At 42.5% G+C, this 19,335-nt stretch overlaps 1 protein-coding gene across 6 annotated transcripts in view; it reads left to right on the plus strand.

Moving 5' to 3' along the window:
• Window positions 1-19,335, plus strand: part of LOC141057065 (ankyrin repeat and fibronectin type-III domain-containing protein 1-like) — a 314,853-nt gene that overhangs the window by 140,978 nt on the left and 154,540 nt on the right. For 2 of the 6 annotated variants that reach the window (XM_073553580.1, XM_073553581.1), the window contains exon 1: window positions 14,843-15,106. The exons of the other annotated variants lie outside the window; for them this stretch is intronic. In XM_073553580.1, the coding sequence (XP_073409681.1) occupies window positions 14,858-15,106 (249 nt within the window). In that variant the 5' untranslated portion in view covers window positions 14,843-14,857. Of the gene's footprint in view, window positions 1-14,842; window positions 15,107-19,335 lie in introns of those variants that run through there. 6 annotated transcript variants of the gene reach the window in all.

Genomic DNA, 19,335 nt, shown 5'->3' on the forward strand with positions numbered 1-19,335 from the left:
TTTCACTGTCAGTTTGTTGGCTCTTATTTTCATAGGGTTTTTCACGGATTGCAGACAGCAGCCTTCCTGTCCTTTCCTATCTAGTCAGCTTGGGCCCCGTCTTTGCTCAGTCTATCTTTCTGTCTGTGTTAGTGTTTTCATCTCGCTTCACCGTCATTATATGTTGGGGGCTGCCTATTGCTTTGGGGTCTGCTCTGGGGCAGTTTAGATTTCCCCTTTCTTTAGGCCTATTTAATTCTCCGGCTGTGATCGAGGGGTCTAGGGCATCGTAGGAACCCCCCACGGCTACTGTTAGTTGTTGTGGATAGGATCAGGGGTCTGAAATCCGATAGCTGCCAACCTCTCTGGTTTTCTGGACTTAGCTTGCATTTCTGTTTTTGCCTCCTACGGTGACTCAATCATAACAATGTACATAAACATCTGGGTTGACCATTTTTTATAAGCTGTCCAGAAAAAATAAGTCAGGTTGGTAACCCTGATAAACATACGCCTAAACACATACATTTACATACTGTATACATAGACATATATACATATTGTAGCAGAGCCAGGTAGGACAGTGTTAAGTCCTAGCTCTGTAGTATTTGATTAGATGCACCTGCCTAGCTTTTACTAGAACCAGGGACTGTGTTCACTAGGGCGTCTGTCTGCTGGATGAAACACGTGTGTTGTAGGTGGTGAATGACCAGCCAAAATGTGAGCTGTAGCTGGGAGAGAGACGTGCCAGTCTCTTTTTGAGTGGAGACTAAATGGCTTAGCTAAGCTAGGAAAGCTGGGCAGTCTGTAAATTTAGAGCTGCAGAATAATGTATGGAAGCTGCAGCCCGTTCAGTGTGAACTGTGCCCAGAGTTGAACACTTCTGTTTAGCGTTGGAAGCTGTTGGAGCTCGGGTTGAAGGTGATGCCGAGACTGGTGGGATTGTGTCTCTTCTGTGTATGAAGAAAATGACGGATATATGTTCGAATGACCCGGCACTGACTTGCGTGCCTGCGGAATGAACTGTTAATTTGCTGTTATATCTTTGTGCTCAGAAGAGGCTTTTTTTTGTTTTGAATCCCTTTGAAGGTTTATGAAAGCAATAAAAACTGCCCCAGTTTGGACCAAACTGCAATGCTTGAGTGAACACTACATAATGCCTGCCTTATTCTATGTGCCCACGTTGCAGCAATGTTGTGGAATTGTCCGCAGCATTTCCGCAACTCCCCGCCTCTGGTAAAACGCATGCGGAATTCGCATGCGTTTTCCCACAAAACACAAGCGTTTTGCAAGTGTTTTTAGCTTGCAGAATGCTAGCGCTTTTCCCAGTGAGTTGAAGCATCGCTTGGAAAAGTGATTGACAGGTTGGTCACACACAAGCACAGTGCTTGACAAGTGTGACCAACTTTTTACTATTGATGCTGCCTATGCATCATCAATAGTAAAAGATAGGATGTTAAAAATAATTTAAAAAAAATAAAAAAAAGGGATATACTCACCCTCTGTTGGCCGCCACCGCTGCCGGCAAGTTCCATTCCCAGGGATGTATTGCGAGAATCACCTCAGATGACGTAGCGGTCACGCGACCGTGATGTCATCTGGAGTGATGCTTGCAATGCATCCCTGGGACCGGAAGATGCTGGCAGCGTGGATGAGAGGCGGGAAGGCTACGGGTGAGTATATCCCTATTTTTTATTTTACTTCTATTTTTTACAGGGTTATGGTACCCAGGGCATGGAGGACAGTCTCCTCTCCTCCAGACCCTGGGTACTATTCGCACGTGAAGCGCTCACTTTACGTATGGTGGGCATAGCCACATGCGTAAAGTGAGCGTTTCAGTGCAATCGTATGGCGTCGGAATCGCCGCGATTCCGCAGAATTAATGGACAATGCGATTCCGCAGCGGTAAAATCCGCAGCATGGGCACTGCAATTGCGGAATCCCATAGGATTGCATGAGAATGCGTTTTTTAAGCGTTTCCGCTGCGGCGGAAACGCTTAAAAATCACAGCGCAGCCTAACAGTGAAGCCTTACAATATATACTGTATACGTATAAACATGTACATAAAAGTACACGTAAACATGTACATAAATCTATACATACACCTATACATTATACACAATCTATAAAAAAAGCATAAACATATACACGTGCATAAAACTACACATAATCCTGTACAGACACATAAACATGCACATACATAACTACATACACATATACATGATACAAAAACCTATTCATACACATATACCTACACATTTATATACAGTCATGGCCAAAAGTGTTGGCACCCTTGAAATTGTTCCAAAATATAAAGTATTTTTCTCAGAAAATGATTGCAATTACACATTTTGTTATACTCATATTTGTTTCCTTTGCATGTATTAGAACACCACAAAAATGGAAAAAAAAGGCAAATTGGACATAATTTCACACAAACCCTCAAAAATGGTCTGGATAAAATTGTTGGCGCCCTCAACGTAATATTTGGTTGCACACCCTTTGAAATAAATAACTGCAATCAATCGCTTCCTATAACCATCCACAAGCTTCTTACACGTCTCAACTGGAATTTTGGAGCATTCTTCTTTTGCAAATTACTCCAGGTCTCCGATATCTGAAGGCGTCGTCTCCAAACAGCAATTTTAAGCTCTCTCCACAGGAAATGAGATTTAGATCCGGATTCGTTGCTGCCACTTCAGAACTCTCCAGCGTTTTTTTCCATCCATTTCTGGCGCTTCTTGAAGTATATTTAAGATCATTGTCCTGCTGGAAGTCCCATGACCTAGGGCGCAAACCCAGATTTCTGACACTGTGCACTACATTGCGACCCAAAATGTTTTGGTAATCTTCACATTTCATGATGCCTTTCACACAGTCAAAGCAGCAAACCATCCACAAAATATCTTGGAACCTCCACCATATTTGACTGTAGGTACTGTGCTCTTTTCTTTCCAGGCTTCATTACGTTTTCGGCAAACAGTAGAATGATGTGCTTTACCAAAAAGCTCTATCTTGGTCTCATCTGTCCACAAGACGTTTACACAGAAAGATTTTGGCTTACTCACAAACATTTTGGCAAACTGCAGTCTAGCTTTTTTATGTCTTAATGTCATGATCTCTGGCGATGGACTAGTAACCTTGAGATTGTTGATATTTGTCAACACTTTTGGTTCTCAAGTCCTCAGACAGTTCTCTTCTCTTTCTGTTCCTCATTCTTAGTGTGGCACACAGACACGCAATGCAAAAATTGAATCAACGTTTCCCCATTTTATCTGGTTTCAGGTGTGATTTTATATTGCCCACACTTGCTACTTGCCACAGGTGAGTTGGAGCGAGCATCAGCATCACATGCTTGAAACAAAGTTGTTTACCTACAATTTTGGAAAGATGCCAACAATTTTGTCCTGCCTATTTTTAGGGTTTTGTGTAAAATTATGTCCTATTAGCTTTTTTTTCTCATTTTTTGTGTTGTTCCAATACACACAAAGGAAATGAACACGTGTATAACAAAACTTGCATAATTGCAATTATTTTCTGGAATCATTTCAAGGGTGTCAACACTTTCGGCCATGACTGTATGTACACACACAGCGTATCACTGTTCTAATGACGCGCGCTCTCTCTGACTGGTCTTTCCAATCTAAGGACTAAATATCTGCTGTTTACTGATCCTGGGAAATGTTGACAGTGTCCGGGGAATGCTATGCTGGAAATGTTGGTATTTCAGATGTGTAACAATAGTTATACTGTGAGATGTAGGGACAGCCAGTTTGCCTAAATCAACCACACATTCCCAGGAGATGACATTATGGATTGATGTCATATACAGGCAGCAGAGCAGCTGTATACAGTCAGATACGAGTGGGACAGGTGGGCCGAGGCCTTGGGCTGCTTGTGTGTAGCTGGGTGATCACTATAATCGAAGGCTTAGAAAGTGGCGATGCTGCTTTTTGTAGCAACAGGCCGGGGGGGGGGGGGCGCTATTCAGCGACTCTTTATACCATGCTGATTTCTGCCAGCCCGTGCCCTACACTGAAATGAATGGAAGTGTCTTACAGTGTAATATAAGGAAGACTTGTCCCCAGCTCACAGGTGACCAGTTTTTGATTTATTTTATTTCTGCTGCCCCCCTGATAATTCTAATATTCTTTCTTTTTAAAAATCGCTGTGCTTGATTGGCCAGCAAACTCCCATGACCTTAACCCCATAGAGAATCTATGGGGTATTGTCAAGAGGAAGATGAGAGACACCAGACCCCACAATGCAGAAGAGCTGAAGGCTGATATCAAAGCAACCTGGGCTTCCATAACCCCTCAGCAGTGCCACAGGCTGATCGCCTCCATGCCACGCTGCATTGATGCAGTAATTGAGGCCAAAGGAGCCGCGACCAAGTACTGAGTGCATTTACTGATCATACATTTCAGTAGGACAACATTTTGGATTTTAAAATCATTTTTCAAGCTGGTGTTATAAAGTATTCTAATTTACTGAGATAATGACTTTTGGGTTTTCATTGGCTGTAAGCCATAATCATCAACATTAACAGAAATAAACACGTGAAATAGATCACTCTGTGTGTAATGACTCTATAGAATATAGGAGAGTCACTTTTTGTATTGAAGAACTGAAATAAATTCACTTTTTAATAATATTTTAATTTTGTGAGAAGCATCTGTAGGTCAAATAGTCTCAGCTTTCCAAAGCTAGCCATAGATATAAGAGCGATCTACACTGAATATAAGCGGCGTACGGTGTGTCGAGTAATGGGGTGTCGAGTAATGGGGTGTCGAGTAGCCACTTATCTCTGGAACCAATAAAATAAATTCCTGTTCCTCCAGTGACCGGGGATGGCCTGTACTAACTACTGAAACAAATCTCATGTCAACATGGTATTTTGTCTTCACCAAATTTCCTCATAAGTTTTTAGATATGGCTTAAAGGTGACCAGTCACTTAATAAAAATATATAATTTTATTATCTGGTGTAAATGCCGCTTTTCTCCTGAATCCGGCGAGGTCTTTCTTTTGTTCCTGCGCCTCTCTGGTCCTGAGATATGGACCCTCATTTCTGTATAGACTTTTTAGTCAGCTGGGAGTGGTCCTCCGCTTTTCTCTGTGTGTGTGTGTTTTTGAGGACCACGCCCAGTTGCCTTTAAAAAATACTAGATTTATATACACGGAAGGGGTCATATCTAAGGAATGGAGAGGCACAGGAGGAAAAGAAAAACAACGTCGGATTCAGGAGAACAGCGGCATTTGCACCAGGTAAAAAAATGACATAGGTATGGCAAGTGACCGGTCCTCTTTAAATGATGCTGTATTTCTGCTGTCGGCTCCCCGGTCTGTAGGACACATAATAGTGATTATTTTTAGGAATTATCTGAAACCCTAATCCTTATGCGTAAATTCCCCTCCTTGCTGCGTAATCCTGATGTGTACGGATCCAGTTCCTAGCCTGAGTGTGATCTTGGCCGCTGCACAGAGTATTTAGTAGCTGACACAGTCCTCCGGTGCCTCCTCTTATTCCACTGCAAAAATCTGGACAGCGAACAGCAGCCTCAATGCAGGAAGAGAACAACCGTGGTGGGTGGCGGTGGATGATTTAAATTTTGTTTAGGCAAGCGATTACTTTTCTAGCCGTATGAAATGGCAGCTGCTGTTTGTCTCACCGTGCTGGGAGTTGTAGTTATCATGCTGTAATGACGTGAATGGCGTTAAGTCACCCATCTTATTTGCCTGAATAATGGATCATTACAGGAGTCCCGAAGCCACATTTTTCTAGCCAAACTGATTGATCGTGGACAAGGAGAATGGAGCCTTAGTATAGGTGATATAAAAATAAACTAGGCACTCAACTTAAAGATGTATTTTTTTGTCTTTTAATGTAGTCAAGGCAAAACGTTTCGGCCGCATTTGGCCTTTATCAATTACAAACTGTACAGGCGTGTCAGGGATTCGTGGGAATCCTGTGGATATTTAGTGAGGTATGTCTCAGTATGGTCACTTTCACAAGAGTATGGGGCGTTAAAAGAGGAAAATCCCCAATGGTAAATGAGCCAGGGGACCTTGATGTGTGCACGTGCCGGGAGAAAGACACAGCATCCGCTGCTTGACGAGCTGACAAACAGCGGATGCTGTGTCTTTCTCCAGGCACGTGACCATACTGAGTCGTGCCTCACTAAATATCCACAGGATTCCCACGAATCCCTGACACGCCTGTACAGTTTGTAATTGATAAAGGCCAAATGCGGCCGAAACGTTTTGCCTTGACTACATTAAAAGACAAAAAAATCTTTAAGTTGAGCGCCTTGTTTATTTTTATTGCTTTATGGTGTGGGATCCTACTACGGCACCTTCCTTAGTAGTGCACATGGTTCTCTACTAGTATGTGTTGACATGTCCAATAGAGCTATGAAAGTGCTTTAGGTCTGTATTGGGAGCTCTATTGTTATAATTAAAGGGAATCTGCTACCGGAAGTTGGCGGCCTATGTAAATAGCCTGTGTCCGGTCCGATGGACGGTGTTTCTTCACCCGATCTGTGGCCCTGTCCGCGATCTTTTCCGGAATTCTTGTAGTTCTAATCCATAGTTTGCGCGTGCGCAAAGCAATCTTGCTTCGCGCACACGCAGTATGCTTTGCCCAACTGCGGGCAAAGCCGAAAATCATTACTGCGCATGCGCCGATGCACTATGTCCCGGAACACAGCGAAATACTTCTGGGACACATGGTGTATCGGTGCATGCGCAGTAATAATTTTCGGCTTTGCCTGCAGTTGGGCAAAGCATACTGCGCGTGCGCAAAGCAAGATTGCTTTGCACACGCGCGAACTATGGAGTAGAACTACTAGAATTCTGGAAAAGATCTCGGATGGGGGCCACGGATGGGGTAGAGAAAGAAAGAAGAAACACCGCCCATCGGACTGGACACAGGCCATTTACATAGGCCACCAACGTCCGGTGACAGATTCCCTTTAAAGAGAATTTGTCACTTGCCATACATATATATATATTTTCCCCAGTATAAATGCCACTGTTCCCCTGAATCTGGCGTAGTTTTTCCTTTGTTTTTGTGCCTCTCCGTTTCCGAGATAGGGCCCCTTTTATCCTGTATCCAACTGGGCGTGGTCGATAAGTCTGCCATGAGCTGAGGACACGCCCACTTTTCTGAAAAATACTAGATTTTCACACAGGGAAGAAAAGGCTGTATCTTGGGAATGGAATTGGGTAGGAAAAAAAGAAAAACATCGCCAGATTCAGGAGAACAATGACATTTACACTAGATAATAAAAAATACTTATATATGGAAAGTTATAGATCCCCTTTAAGGGGATTCTCCTCTGCCTTGGGCAATTCCTATTTATTAGAAGGGCTCCTTAACTCCCTACTGAGACACAGGGCTGTGGAGTCGGAGTCGTGGAGTCGGAGTCGGTGCTCATTTTGGTGGAGTTGGAGTCGGTATAAAATGGACCGACTCCGACTCCTAAAATATATAATAAATTGGGTACAGTAGTTCAATGCAGAATGTGCTGAACATTTTTTCATAGGAATTTGGGAAAGTTATGAAATGTCCTATAAATGGCTGCTCTATTCCTGATCTAAGGCTACATTCACACACAGCGTTTTTCCTGTGTTTTTTGAGGATACGTTTTTCAGCTGCAAAAGCTGATCATCTTTTTAAAAAACTGCATCACCTGAAAGGTTTTTGAGCTCATAGATAATGTTTTCAATAGCAAAAGCAGATTAGAAATCTGCTCTATCTATCCATTTATCCATATCTGTCTATCCATATCGTATCTGTACCAAAAAGAATGAAAGCCGGGTAGTACACCAATATATATTCTGTTCTACCTAAATATCTTGATTATGGGATCATAAAAATGATTAAATAATAATAATAAATAATAATAAATTTTATTTTTATAGCGCCGACATATTCCGCAGCTCTTTACATTTCAGAGGGGATTTGTACAGACAATAGACATTACAGCATAACAATAATCACATACAGTAGATTATAACAAATACCAAGAGGAAAGAGGGCCCTGCTCGCAAGCTTACAGTCTATGAGGAAAGAGGTAGACGCGAAAGGTGGGTGGTAACAGTTGCCCTGATTGTATGGACCAGTCATAATGTTAAGTGTGTAACAGTACAGACACAGAGGGCTAATGGAGGCATAAAGCATGTGGGAACATGATGCGGGGAACCTGGTTATGGTAAAACTTTTGGCTCTGCCACACAGGGATAGATTAGGTTAATGTGTTGGGGTGGTAGGCCAGTCTGAATAAATGCGTTTTCAGGACACGCTTAAAATTGTGGGGATTGGGGACTAATCGTATTGACCTGGGAAGTGCATTCCAAAGAATTGGCGCGGCACGTGTAAAGTCTTGGAGACGGGAGTGGGACATTAAATGTCTGAGGTTCACATTGTACTACAATAAATTTTTCACTTAAATATAAGCAATATGTGTGGGAGTCGGAGTCGTGGAGTCGGAGTCGGAGTTGGAGTCGGTGTAAGGGAAATTGAGGAGTCGGAGTCGCAGGTTTGGCTTACCGACTCCACAGCCCTGCTGAGACAGTCAGTCACTAATAAGTTGTAATCGGTGCAGCAAGTGGTCAATTTTCCTGCAGCACCACCAAAGGAGAGAAGAAGCACTACATGCCTATTCTACTGTAGGGCTACAATATGAAAGAAACTGTTTGTAGCCACTCTCAATTCTGGCCAAAAATGTAGATGCTAAAAAAGGACACCTATAATAACTCAGAAAATTCTTGCAGGGTATATGGAGATATTTTCTAAAGTGGACGACCCCTTTGGAGTAATTTTATCTGCCTGAAGTCACCACTAGGTGGAGCTAGCAGCATGTGATTGTAGTGAAGCAATCTAAATAATGTAAGAAGTGTGCTCCCTCTAGTGGCAGCTGCTAAGACTGCATCTCATAAAAAAGTTTTACATGGCAGATCTGTGGACAGGAAAAAGTTAACGCATCGGACTAATGAGTCCAAGCAGCTGTACTAGTCTGCAAGGTGTGGTATTTTTAATGTTTTCCTATGGTGATGTATGTTATGGTCAAATGGCAAGATTTGACTGTAGTCATTGGTCTCTAGACCTAGATCCTTATTTCCAGGAATCTAGAACACATTGTTTCTGTATCATCTTTTCAATCTAGTGATTCCTTGGCGTTGTCGAATCAGCAGGTGAGGAGGTCAAACCGTACAATCCGCGCAAGCAGAGTTGGATTCTGTGGGAGTCGGGAGGGATTCTGAGAATAGCAGGCAGTGTGGGCTGATAGAAAGCTGACTCACGGCTGATGTAAAGCGCTGGTTTAGCCTCTCAGCCTCCATCAGGGACCATCGCTATTGGACCTGCGGAGAGTTGCGTCACAGAGGCTGGTTGGGACTATATAAATATTCTGTACTGGAAGGAACGCAGCGTGATTTCTGACGTGAGAGAGGAGCCTGACCGATCCGCCGCCCCGGAAATAGCACACCGGTCTCCATTACCAGTGACCTTTTTAAAGTTTTCCTAGTTAATGTTAATAAAAGTTTAACCACTTTAAGGACACAGACAATTTTAGATTTTTCACTGTTTTCCCCCCTCTTTCAAATGTTTTTTTTATTTTTTTTTAATTTTTTTTGTGGGACAAGTTGCACTTTTGGTTCATTTTACCATATAATGCAACTGAGAAATGGAAAAAAATCCAGGTGAGGTGCAATGGTGGGTTTTATTTTCAAGGCGTTAATTGTGCAGTAAAAAATTACCTGGTAATATAGTTCTCCAGGTTAGAACGATTATGGCGATACTAGGCATGCATAGGATTGTTTTTTGTTTTTTTGTTTTTACAAATTTAAGTGGCTTAAAAATAATTCTAAAATTTGTAAAAAAAAAAAAAAATTCCCTCAATTTTACAAGACATAATTTTTTTTTAATTTTTCCATCGGTAAAGCTATCTAAGGGCTTATTTTTACGTGGTGATCGGTAGTTTGTTTTGTACTATTTTGGAGTACATACTATGTTTTTATCTCTTTTGTTGCATTTTTTCTGGGTGGTACGGTGACCAAAATATGGCAATTTTGGCGTTTGCTTTTTTTTTTTGTATTTTTTTTCTTTGCGACATTTCCTTTACAGGTTTAAAAAAAAAGTTTGTGTTTGATAGATCAGACCTTTACAGACCTGGAGATATATGACCCATACTAAAGCCATAACTCTGCAGAGCATTACTCCTTCACGTTAATGCAGAATATTACTTGTTCTTTCTGCACCTGATGATAACTGCAAAGTTTTTCTCTACAGATATTACTTTTTTTAATGAGAATTTGCTCCTGGAATTACTATTATTAGTGGCACTGATATAACATTGCTTCAGGTGCTGCCGTTAGAGTTGTGACAGCGGCGGATCGCTGGTCCACAAATTGTTTTTTTTTGCTATTTTCTGCACAGTATTTCCTTGGGCAGCTATATCGCTAGATTTGTGCGGTATTATTACCGACAGCTGATGCTTCTATATACCATTGTTTGTATGTCATGAAAGAAAAAAAATGTTTATTGTTTTGACAGGTTGGATCTCCAACATTAATATTAACCTATTTAGGGTTCCGGTGGATTTATATAAAACCCTTCTAAACCCAGTTGGTGTCAAATCCTCATATCTCGCTTTCCGGGGAGAGCGTCATCGTCATTCATAAGGCTCAGTCTGGAGTTGTAGCTCTGTCGCATTCAAGTGAAATCGCTTTTACATGCAATACCAGGCAGCACCTATGGACCAGAGTGGCGCTGTGGTGTCTGCTTATCTATAGCCATGGTAAAGACTGATGGGACAAGCTTCAAGTACCCCACTCTTGAGCATATTCTGTAAATGATGCAAAATTGTGCCTTGATTATTTTAGTAATATATCTAATTGAAGCTCTATTGATCTCCTACAAAGTCAAGACTAACTTTATTTTTATTTATCCTCCAGCCATTGCAAAATTATAAATTTATATAATACACTTCATTACCTAATTTTTCTTATTTCTGGCCCAACAATATGCTGTTTATCTGCCCAGTTCATGCTCCTTAAGAAGCTGCTTTCACCTGCTGCTCAGCAAGAATCCGTCCACAATTTATAATCTAGAGTAAAGGAATTTCCCTGTCTGAGCCTCTCTGATCCCTTCCTGATATTCGGACAGGTAAAATCCTGCACTCTAATTGTAAATAGAGGATGGATTCTTCCTGAGCAGCAGATGAAAGCAGCTTCTTAAGGAGCATGAATTGGGCAGTTAAAATAGCACTGTTTGGTCGAGTAGGAGGTAAATAAGGTAATAAAATATATTATAAAAATGTTTAACTTTGCAAGGGCTAATATATATTTAAATAAAAAAAATCTCTTTAACCCCATAACGACCTGTAACATACATTTTTGTTGCTGGTCATTGCAGGGGGTGTGGAGCGGCCTGAGGAGCTGAGCCAACTTCATACCCAGCAAATGTTGACTATGTTACATCGCTGGAATCTGCCTGTAACAGCAGCAACCGGAGCTAGCTCCTATGACTGCTGTCAGTAAATGGTACGCTTAATGATATGTTTGCGGAAATATATAATATACATTTAAATTGCCCCCATTTTCCCCATTCAAAAATAAAAAAATATGAAAAAATATATCATTGTATTTGAAATGAACTATCAATATATAAAATTATTTAAACTGAATATTAAATGCCAGAAAAAAAAATCAAAATACCTGAAATACTAGATTTCTCTGTTTAAAAGAGAAAAAAAATACAATAAAAAGTGATGAAAATGTCGAATGTACCCCAAAATGATATCAATAAAAAGTAGGGCTTCGAGCAAAAAATAAACCCCAATAAATATTTTATATATAAAATAAATAAAAAATAAAAAGTTGGAAGCTCCTCTATAGGCTGTGATGTAAATTTTTTTTCCCTTTTTAGTCCCCCAGGAACTTTGCTACTACTAACCCAAAGTGGTAAAATTTATGCAAATATTAAAAAAAAAAAATCTCGCCGTCCCAATAGGAAAGGGTTAAAGCTTGCATTGCACGGCAGACTGGGAAAAGAGCGGGCGGTGGAAGCGGCGGCCCGGCCACATGTCACATTTAATATGTCATCATGTACACAGCTTATGTAACAGAACGCGTCCCCGCCACATAGGCTTTTACTGTCAGAGGTAATGGAGGCCTATTCAACACAAAAGAAGCCAAATTATCAGCCAAATGGAAATCTGTAGGAATTGTGGCTTTTCATCTTAGTGGTCTTTAAGAAATTTGTAGAATTATAACCTGTGAGAAGAATGGAGCTTTTATATGACAATGATACTGCTGCTCGTAGGAATCGATGGAAGATTCTCCCGGAGATGGGAGCTGTTCTGTGCGTTGTGTCCTCACCACCAGGCTGAGAACCTCAGAAACACTAGAGTGGTTAAAGGGATTTTCCAGGGAGTATTTATGGACTTTTTTTTTCGCCTTGTACTGTTTAAACCCGTTAAAGGGAACCTGTCACGTTGTACATTCAGTCCGATCTGTGGACAGCGCGGAATAGAGGAGAAACTGAGCAGAATGATGTATAGGTTTGTTGGAAAAGATTCAGTATAAATTGTAATTTATTCACTGAAATCCCTGATGTTTGCTTACTGGAAGGGGTCCAGTGGGCGGTCCTATAGGTGATTGACAGTTCCCTTTACATGCACAGTCTTACAGGGAAGACTGACAATCACTGATATCCCTGATATTCGTGTGCTTATAAGTCCAGTAGGCGGTCCTAGTAGTGATTGACAGCTCTCTACATGCACAGTCTTTCAGGAAATACAATCACTGAAATCCCTGATGTTTGTACGCTCAGAAGTCCAGTGGGCGGTCCTAGTAGTAACTGACAGCTCTCTCTACATCTACAGTCTTTCAGGAAATACAATCACTGAAATCCCTGATGTTTGTATGCGTACGAGTCCAGTGGGCGGTCCTAGTAGTGATTGATAGCTCTCTATCCACAGTCTTACAGGGAAGACTGACAATCACTGAAATCTCTGATGCTTGTATGCTTAGTAGTCCAGTGGGCGGTCCTAGTAGTGATTGACAGCTCTCTCTCTCTGCATGCACACACACAGGGAAGACTGACAATCATTTTCTGCTGACATCTTGTCTTTGAGCTCACCTTTTGCTAAGCGGTATAGAATTAAAGCCAAAACCTCAGTATGCACGAGGGGGCACCTGCTCAAATGTAACCAAGAATGCTTCCATTCACTGACAGCAATAATAAAAAAAGTTGAGACATAATGAGACATAAATTCTACTAAAGTTGTTTTTATTTTTTTAAATTATCTTTACTTAATGGAAACTTTTACATTTCCGCCCTCGCTGCCTAACTGCAGTGGAAGTAGTAGCCCCTAGCACTTGGCGTCATATGATGAGGAGCATAGCTGAGGCGTGTAGTCAGTGGCTGCCCGGCTCCAGATATCTGACCTCGCTAACAATAGATCTTTCCAGGCTACTCCTGTCATACTACGTAAGTGATGCAGTGCGGGTGGCACCATCACCGCTGCCCACACTGCTGCTTCTTAGCATTCAGGAACATGGGCTGAAAAATAGTTTGTTTTTTTTCATTTGTTTTTTTGGTATATAACTTGTATATTGGGATGGGAAATGTACATCACTATAACCAATAGCAATAAGGTGGGAGCTGTACCCGATGTCTGTCCCGCACACTTATATGGACCGATACTACAAGTGCCAGTGACGCCCAAATGAACTGCCAAAGCCCAGAACTGATTTTCCTAATGTGTCTTTATAGCGGTTTGAGCTGCTCTGTTTCTATTTCTGTTTCCACACATAATTAGAGAGGTTATCCAGGACTAACAGGCAAGAAGCTTCCTATCTGCCTGTTGTGCCCGGTGCCGATCTGCCGGCAGAGAGGTCTGCTGACATCACGGTGACAGAGCAGCGGCTTCTTTTCCACTCTGCTCTGCTGACGGGGTGTCACTGCCCATGTCATGCTGATTGACCTCCGGCTCCCCGCTGACGGCTGTCAATCAACATGACATCAGCAATCACGTCCTGTCAACTGCTGTGTCGATGTGGAACAGCTGAGTCGCTGGCAGGAGCGGTCGCTGATTGCTCTGAGACTATGCTGGGTAGCCCAGGCAGGTATTTGCCTCTGTTACCAACTATCTGTCTGTTCGTTTTTAGGCCCACAGTAACAAAAACAAAGGAAAAAATCCTGGACAACCACTTTAATACAATTCTTTCATTCTGCAGCCGACCACTAGGGGGAGCTTGCAGCATTTGGTTTATTAATTGAACTAATGAATAAGTGTCTGCAGTGAGCTCACAAGCTCCCTCTAGTGGTGGCTGCGGGCGGGCACTTGTAATGCAAATGTACAGGGGTTTTGGAGCTGTATATGACAAACAATAAAGACAAACTATCTGCTGTGATAGACAGATGATAGATTGATGATAGACAGATCCATCCATATTTCCTCTTCTATCCATCATGCTCTGTGTACAGACTGTGACATTGGGGATGATTTCCGGAGGGATCGTGTGGTGTTTGGTGTCGGATCCCCGTCCGCCCTCACATCTGATGACCGTGAGGCCTCGGGCTGTGGATACTGATATCTGTGTGAACGCAGATCCTAACAGGTTAACACTGTCATGTGAACAAAGGGGGATATAAAACCTGGGCATGTTCCCCTGCCTGCTCCTCCTGGTAATACATATTGAACATGGCCGGCCGTGTGATGGTCCTGGGCAGGGGGTAGGAGGAGAAAGTAAACTTTTCTTTGCACCCATTAGCATGCGGCCTGTGCTTCCCTCGGTGTTGTTGATTTTGCTTTTAGCCCATTGCCAAGCAACCTGATTGTAAAAGTACAACAGGCAGCGAGAGGGAAGCATGCACCCGGCTCTCCCCAATTCTCCCTGGGCGCTGCACAGGAGCTGGCTGCAGGATCCCACATTCCTCTGCGCTGCCCTCCTTGGCGGAGGAGATAGGGGTGACGTGCTGGCCCAGCGCCATGGGGCATCGGGGGCGCACCGGCTGCTGTCCAAATTTTGGGTGCTAAACCGAAGGCGGAAGGAAGGAAAGATAAAAAGAGGAAGAGAAGGAGTGCCCCCCTGCATGCACGCCGGCGCTTCATTAAAGGTTTGCATTCCATTCCATTTCCTATTTAATCTTTTCAGGAGTTTTATCCCGAATTAGTGTACATACAATCCCCCCCCCCAATTCATCCATCCCAAGACTGCGGGGAGCGACTGTTGTATTGTGTAAAGAAAAGTTCTGAAACTTTGTAATTTACTTTCTGCATAAATTCCTTATTCTTTGTTTTCAAGACCTCTGCTTGCTGTCAGCAAATGGAAAAAGCGTTGTTTATATTCAGGGGCTGAAAGTTGGTCCTGACACGACTGCAGGGCTCATCAGTACCAGACGGAGTCCTGATACATTTAGCCTTAGGCTTCATGGCCACACAAGACTCATGGAAAGATAATGATAAAACCGTGACTATAATTCTTTCTTAAGACCAAGCCACCAATGTGAACATGTTGAGTTTCAGACCCTTATGCCAGAGTTATGTTACCGCCACTTTAAAGGGGTTTTGATAATCCACCCGATGCTGTTGGCAGTGCCACTCTGCTCCGTAATATGAAGGGGTCATTTCGGAGCCATGTTGGTGGGATTTGAAGCCAGGACCCCAGTTCTGCTAAGCAACAGTGCTAACCTTTGAACCACGGTACTACATGCTGCCTCGTCCTCACCCTAATACCACTGTTTGGATCTTGCACCAGTCTCCTACTTTCTTTCTCCTTTCAGTCCTGACAGGCACACCATTGTTGGTCGGTGTTTTTCCTGATGGTGGACTCATGAACATTAACATCAGAGGGGGGCCTTTAGTTGTTTAGAGGTTATCTTGGGTTCCTTTGTGACCTTGTGAACTATTGAGGATTATTCAGATTTCGTTTTTTCCCATACGAGTTCTAGCCATGATCTTCAAAGATGAACTATAATAGCTGTTAATTCTATTAATCTGTTCACATGTTTATGTATTTGTTCAGAAAGAATGGAGATATGTCCAATTTTGATCCAAACTTGTCCTATGGAAGAAAAAAAGATAAAATATAGTAGAAATTGATGCAATGACCAATACTGATGACACTGAACCAAAACACTGATAAAAATCTGTCCTTTTTTGCCTATAAGATTAATAACTGGCGTCTGATTAAGGCCTTGGTCTTGGAGTGATCTTTGTTGGTCGACCACTTAGAGTAATAATGGTCTTAAATTTCCTCTGTTTGTACACAAACTGTGGATTAGTGGAGTCCAAACTCTTTTAGATATGGTTTTGTAACCTTTTCAAGCCAGATGACCATAAACAACTCATCTTCTGAGGTCCTCAGAAATCTCCATAGTTTATACAATGATGCACTATCACATACATGTTGTGAACCTCAGACTTTGATAGATCTTGTTCTTGAAATAAAACATGTCGCCCACTCACTCCTGATCGTTATCCTATTTATTGACTCGAATTTCATCTTCAATTCATCTGCTAATCCTAAAGGTTAACACAGTTTGTATCGCTTTAAATGAGGAAAATTATCCAACGTCACATGTCTGTGAGCGTCAAAAGTCTAATATTTTTGACGCTTTCATCTCATTTGCTTCCCTTTATCTACTTTTAGGACTTGTGTGAAAATCCAATGTTTCAGGTAAAGTTTAGACAGGAGTGATAAAAAAAAAATGCGAATTAGGTATCTTCCAGAAGTGTGGTTAGTTCTCAACAACCCCCCCTGCTGACTTCCTTGAAAAACTGTTTACAAATATCTAGAACTGAGGGTCCTCCAAATATTGATGCTATTTAGCTTTTTCTTTTGTTCAGTCACTTTGCATTTTGTCAATTGCTAAAGATAAACTATAAACACTTCTATTTCTGAAAGCTTCTTACTGTGCGGCATTTTTTTCACACCTGCACAAAACTTTTGAACAGTGCTGTGTATACAAATATATAGATTAGTATTACAGTGGCTTATGTTTAGGTGTTGGACTCCTCTAATAAGTCAATCACGGAGTAAGTCATGAAAAGTCAGGCAGGAAGCCCCCCTCCGTCTCCGCAGAGTCAAAGGTCAACTCCTTATCCACATGAATCCTGGTATGAAAGCAGGGCTGGTGGAGCTCAGCAATTTACACACTGATTGCTTTGTGCCTGTAGCTGGAGGTGAGAAGAAGTAGTTGATAATGAAGTGGTAACTAATGCCCAATTAGTTTTTCCTTTGTCTGACAATGACTAGTAATCTGCAGAATTTCCTGCATCTCTGCAGAGGTATAATAGGGGCCTGCAGGGCTGGGATACCTTCCCCGGAGAGACTAATCACACCTTGTCAGACAGACCGGTGTTCACACTGACCTTTGACATTACAGACAGGAGTCGTGTCTCTCCATTACGAGTCTATATATCATGACTGTGAAACATGAAACTGACTCTCAGTTATGAGTACCCCATGTCTAGTCACGCACATTCAGTGCTGTGCAAACGTTGTCGACAGGTATGCATGCTGCACAGTAAAAACGCCTTAAAAAACAGGTGTTAATAGCTTTATTTTTTTATCAATTAACAAGGTGCAAAGTTGATGAACAAAAGAGAAATCTAAATCGCATTAATGTTTTGTGATCACCCTTTGTTTTCACCAATTCTTCTAGGTAGATGTACACAGTTCTTGAAGGAACGCCAAACATCTTGGAGAACTGACCCCAGATCTTCTGTGTATGAGGCGTGTGTAGATCCTTCTGTCTCTTCATGTGATCCCAGACACACAGGATGATGCAAGAATAGGGTTCTGTGTTACTATCCGGCACCAGCAGAGGGAACTTCCATTAAACTCTTGATGTTATTGCACGCCACAAGATCGCCCTCCATGAAGAAGTATTGCACAAGATCTTTATCACGCTTGCAGAAAAAAAGAAATCTGAAAACCTGCCGGCTAGGAGATTCCACTGCTGTAACCTGGAACCTAAGAGCTCAGCCTTACTCTTGGGTAGATCCAAATCTCTAACAAGATCGCTGAGTTCACTTTATGTTATAAGTTCTGGTTCAATTGAGGTTACTGACTGAAAGTCTGGGTCGTGAGAGGGAGATCCTTCATGACACCAAGCGCCCTCTTCTTCCTCACTTGACTCAACTGAAAATGCTTCTAATGCTTTTGAAACCGGCCGATCTGTCTGTGGGACTGGGTGTATTGCAGATGGAGTGGATGGATACTGTAAAGTCCACTTCTTCTCAAAACTCCTTTCCTAATGGGGAGCACCATACAGAAATAACAGATGGTAGTATGATGGGTTGGCTCTCTCCAGATCATTAGGACTGCGAAAGGCATATATTGCCTCTTCCCATGCAACCACGGGGTAAGATGTGATGCACATCTATTGAAGCATATATGTGTGGAGCCCAACTCCTGTCCTGATCCCCTATTCTGCAGCCAATATACCGGTTGTAGGCTTTCCTTATCATGGTAGTCAAGTTTCACCTTTGTGACACAAAAGGGACTTCTCCACATAAAAGTGCTTCTGACAAAATTAGAATATCATCAAAAAGTGAATTTATTTCAGTTCTTCAATACTAAAAGTGAATCTCCTCTATTCCAGTGGTCCCCAACCTTTTTTGCACCGGGGACCGGTTTCAAGCAAGACCATTCTTCCATGGCCCGGCAGGGCGGGGATGGAGGTGTGGCAGGGGCGGGGCTTTGGTCATAAGGGGCGGGGCTATGGACACGGTTGTAGTGTAGCAGTGCATACTTATAATTAAATAACATTTATAATGTGACTCAACTCACCATAGGTTTTGAATAAGTGCTCCATCACCCCCTTCTCCCCATCATTGCCTTCACCCCATCACTCCCTTCTCCCCATCATTGCCTTCTCCCCATCACTGCTGTCTCCCCATCATTGCCTTCACCCCATCATTCCCCTCTCCCCATCATTGCCTTCACCCCATCACTGCCATCTCTCCATCATTGCCTTCACCCCATCACTGCCATCTCTCCATCATTGCCTTCACCCCATCACTGCTGTCTCCCCATCATTGCCTTCACCCCATCACTGCTGTCTCCCCATCATTGCCTTCACCCCATCACTGCTGTCTCTCCATCATTGCCTTCACCCCATCACTGCCATCTCCCCATCATTGCCTTCACCCCATCACTGCTGTCTCCCCATCATTGCCTTTACCCCATCACTGCTGTCTCCCCATCATTGCCTTCACCCCATCACTGCTGTCTCTCCATCATTGCCTTCACCCCATCACTGCCGTCTCTCCATCATTGCCTTCACCCCATCACTGCCATCTCCCCATCATTGCCTTCACCCCATCACTGCTGTCTCTC

This window comes from Dendrobates tinctorius, unplaced genomic scaffold (genome assembly GCF_039654945.1).
Source record: "Dendrobates tinctorius isolate UK_male_01 unplaced genomic scaffold, ASM3965494v1 ptg000202l, whole genome shotgun sequence".
NCBI lineage: Eukaryota > Metazoa > Chordata > Amphibia > Anura > Dendrobatidae > Dendrobates > Dendrobates tinctorius.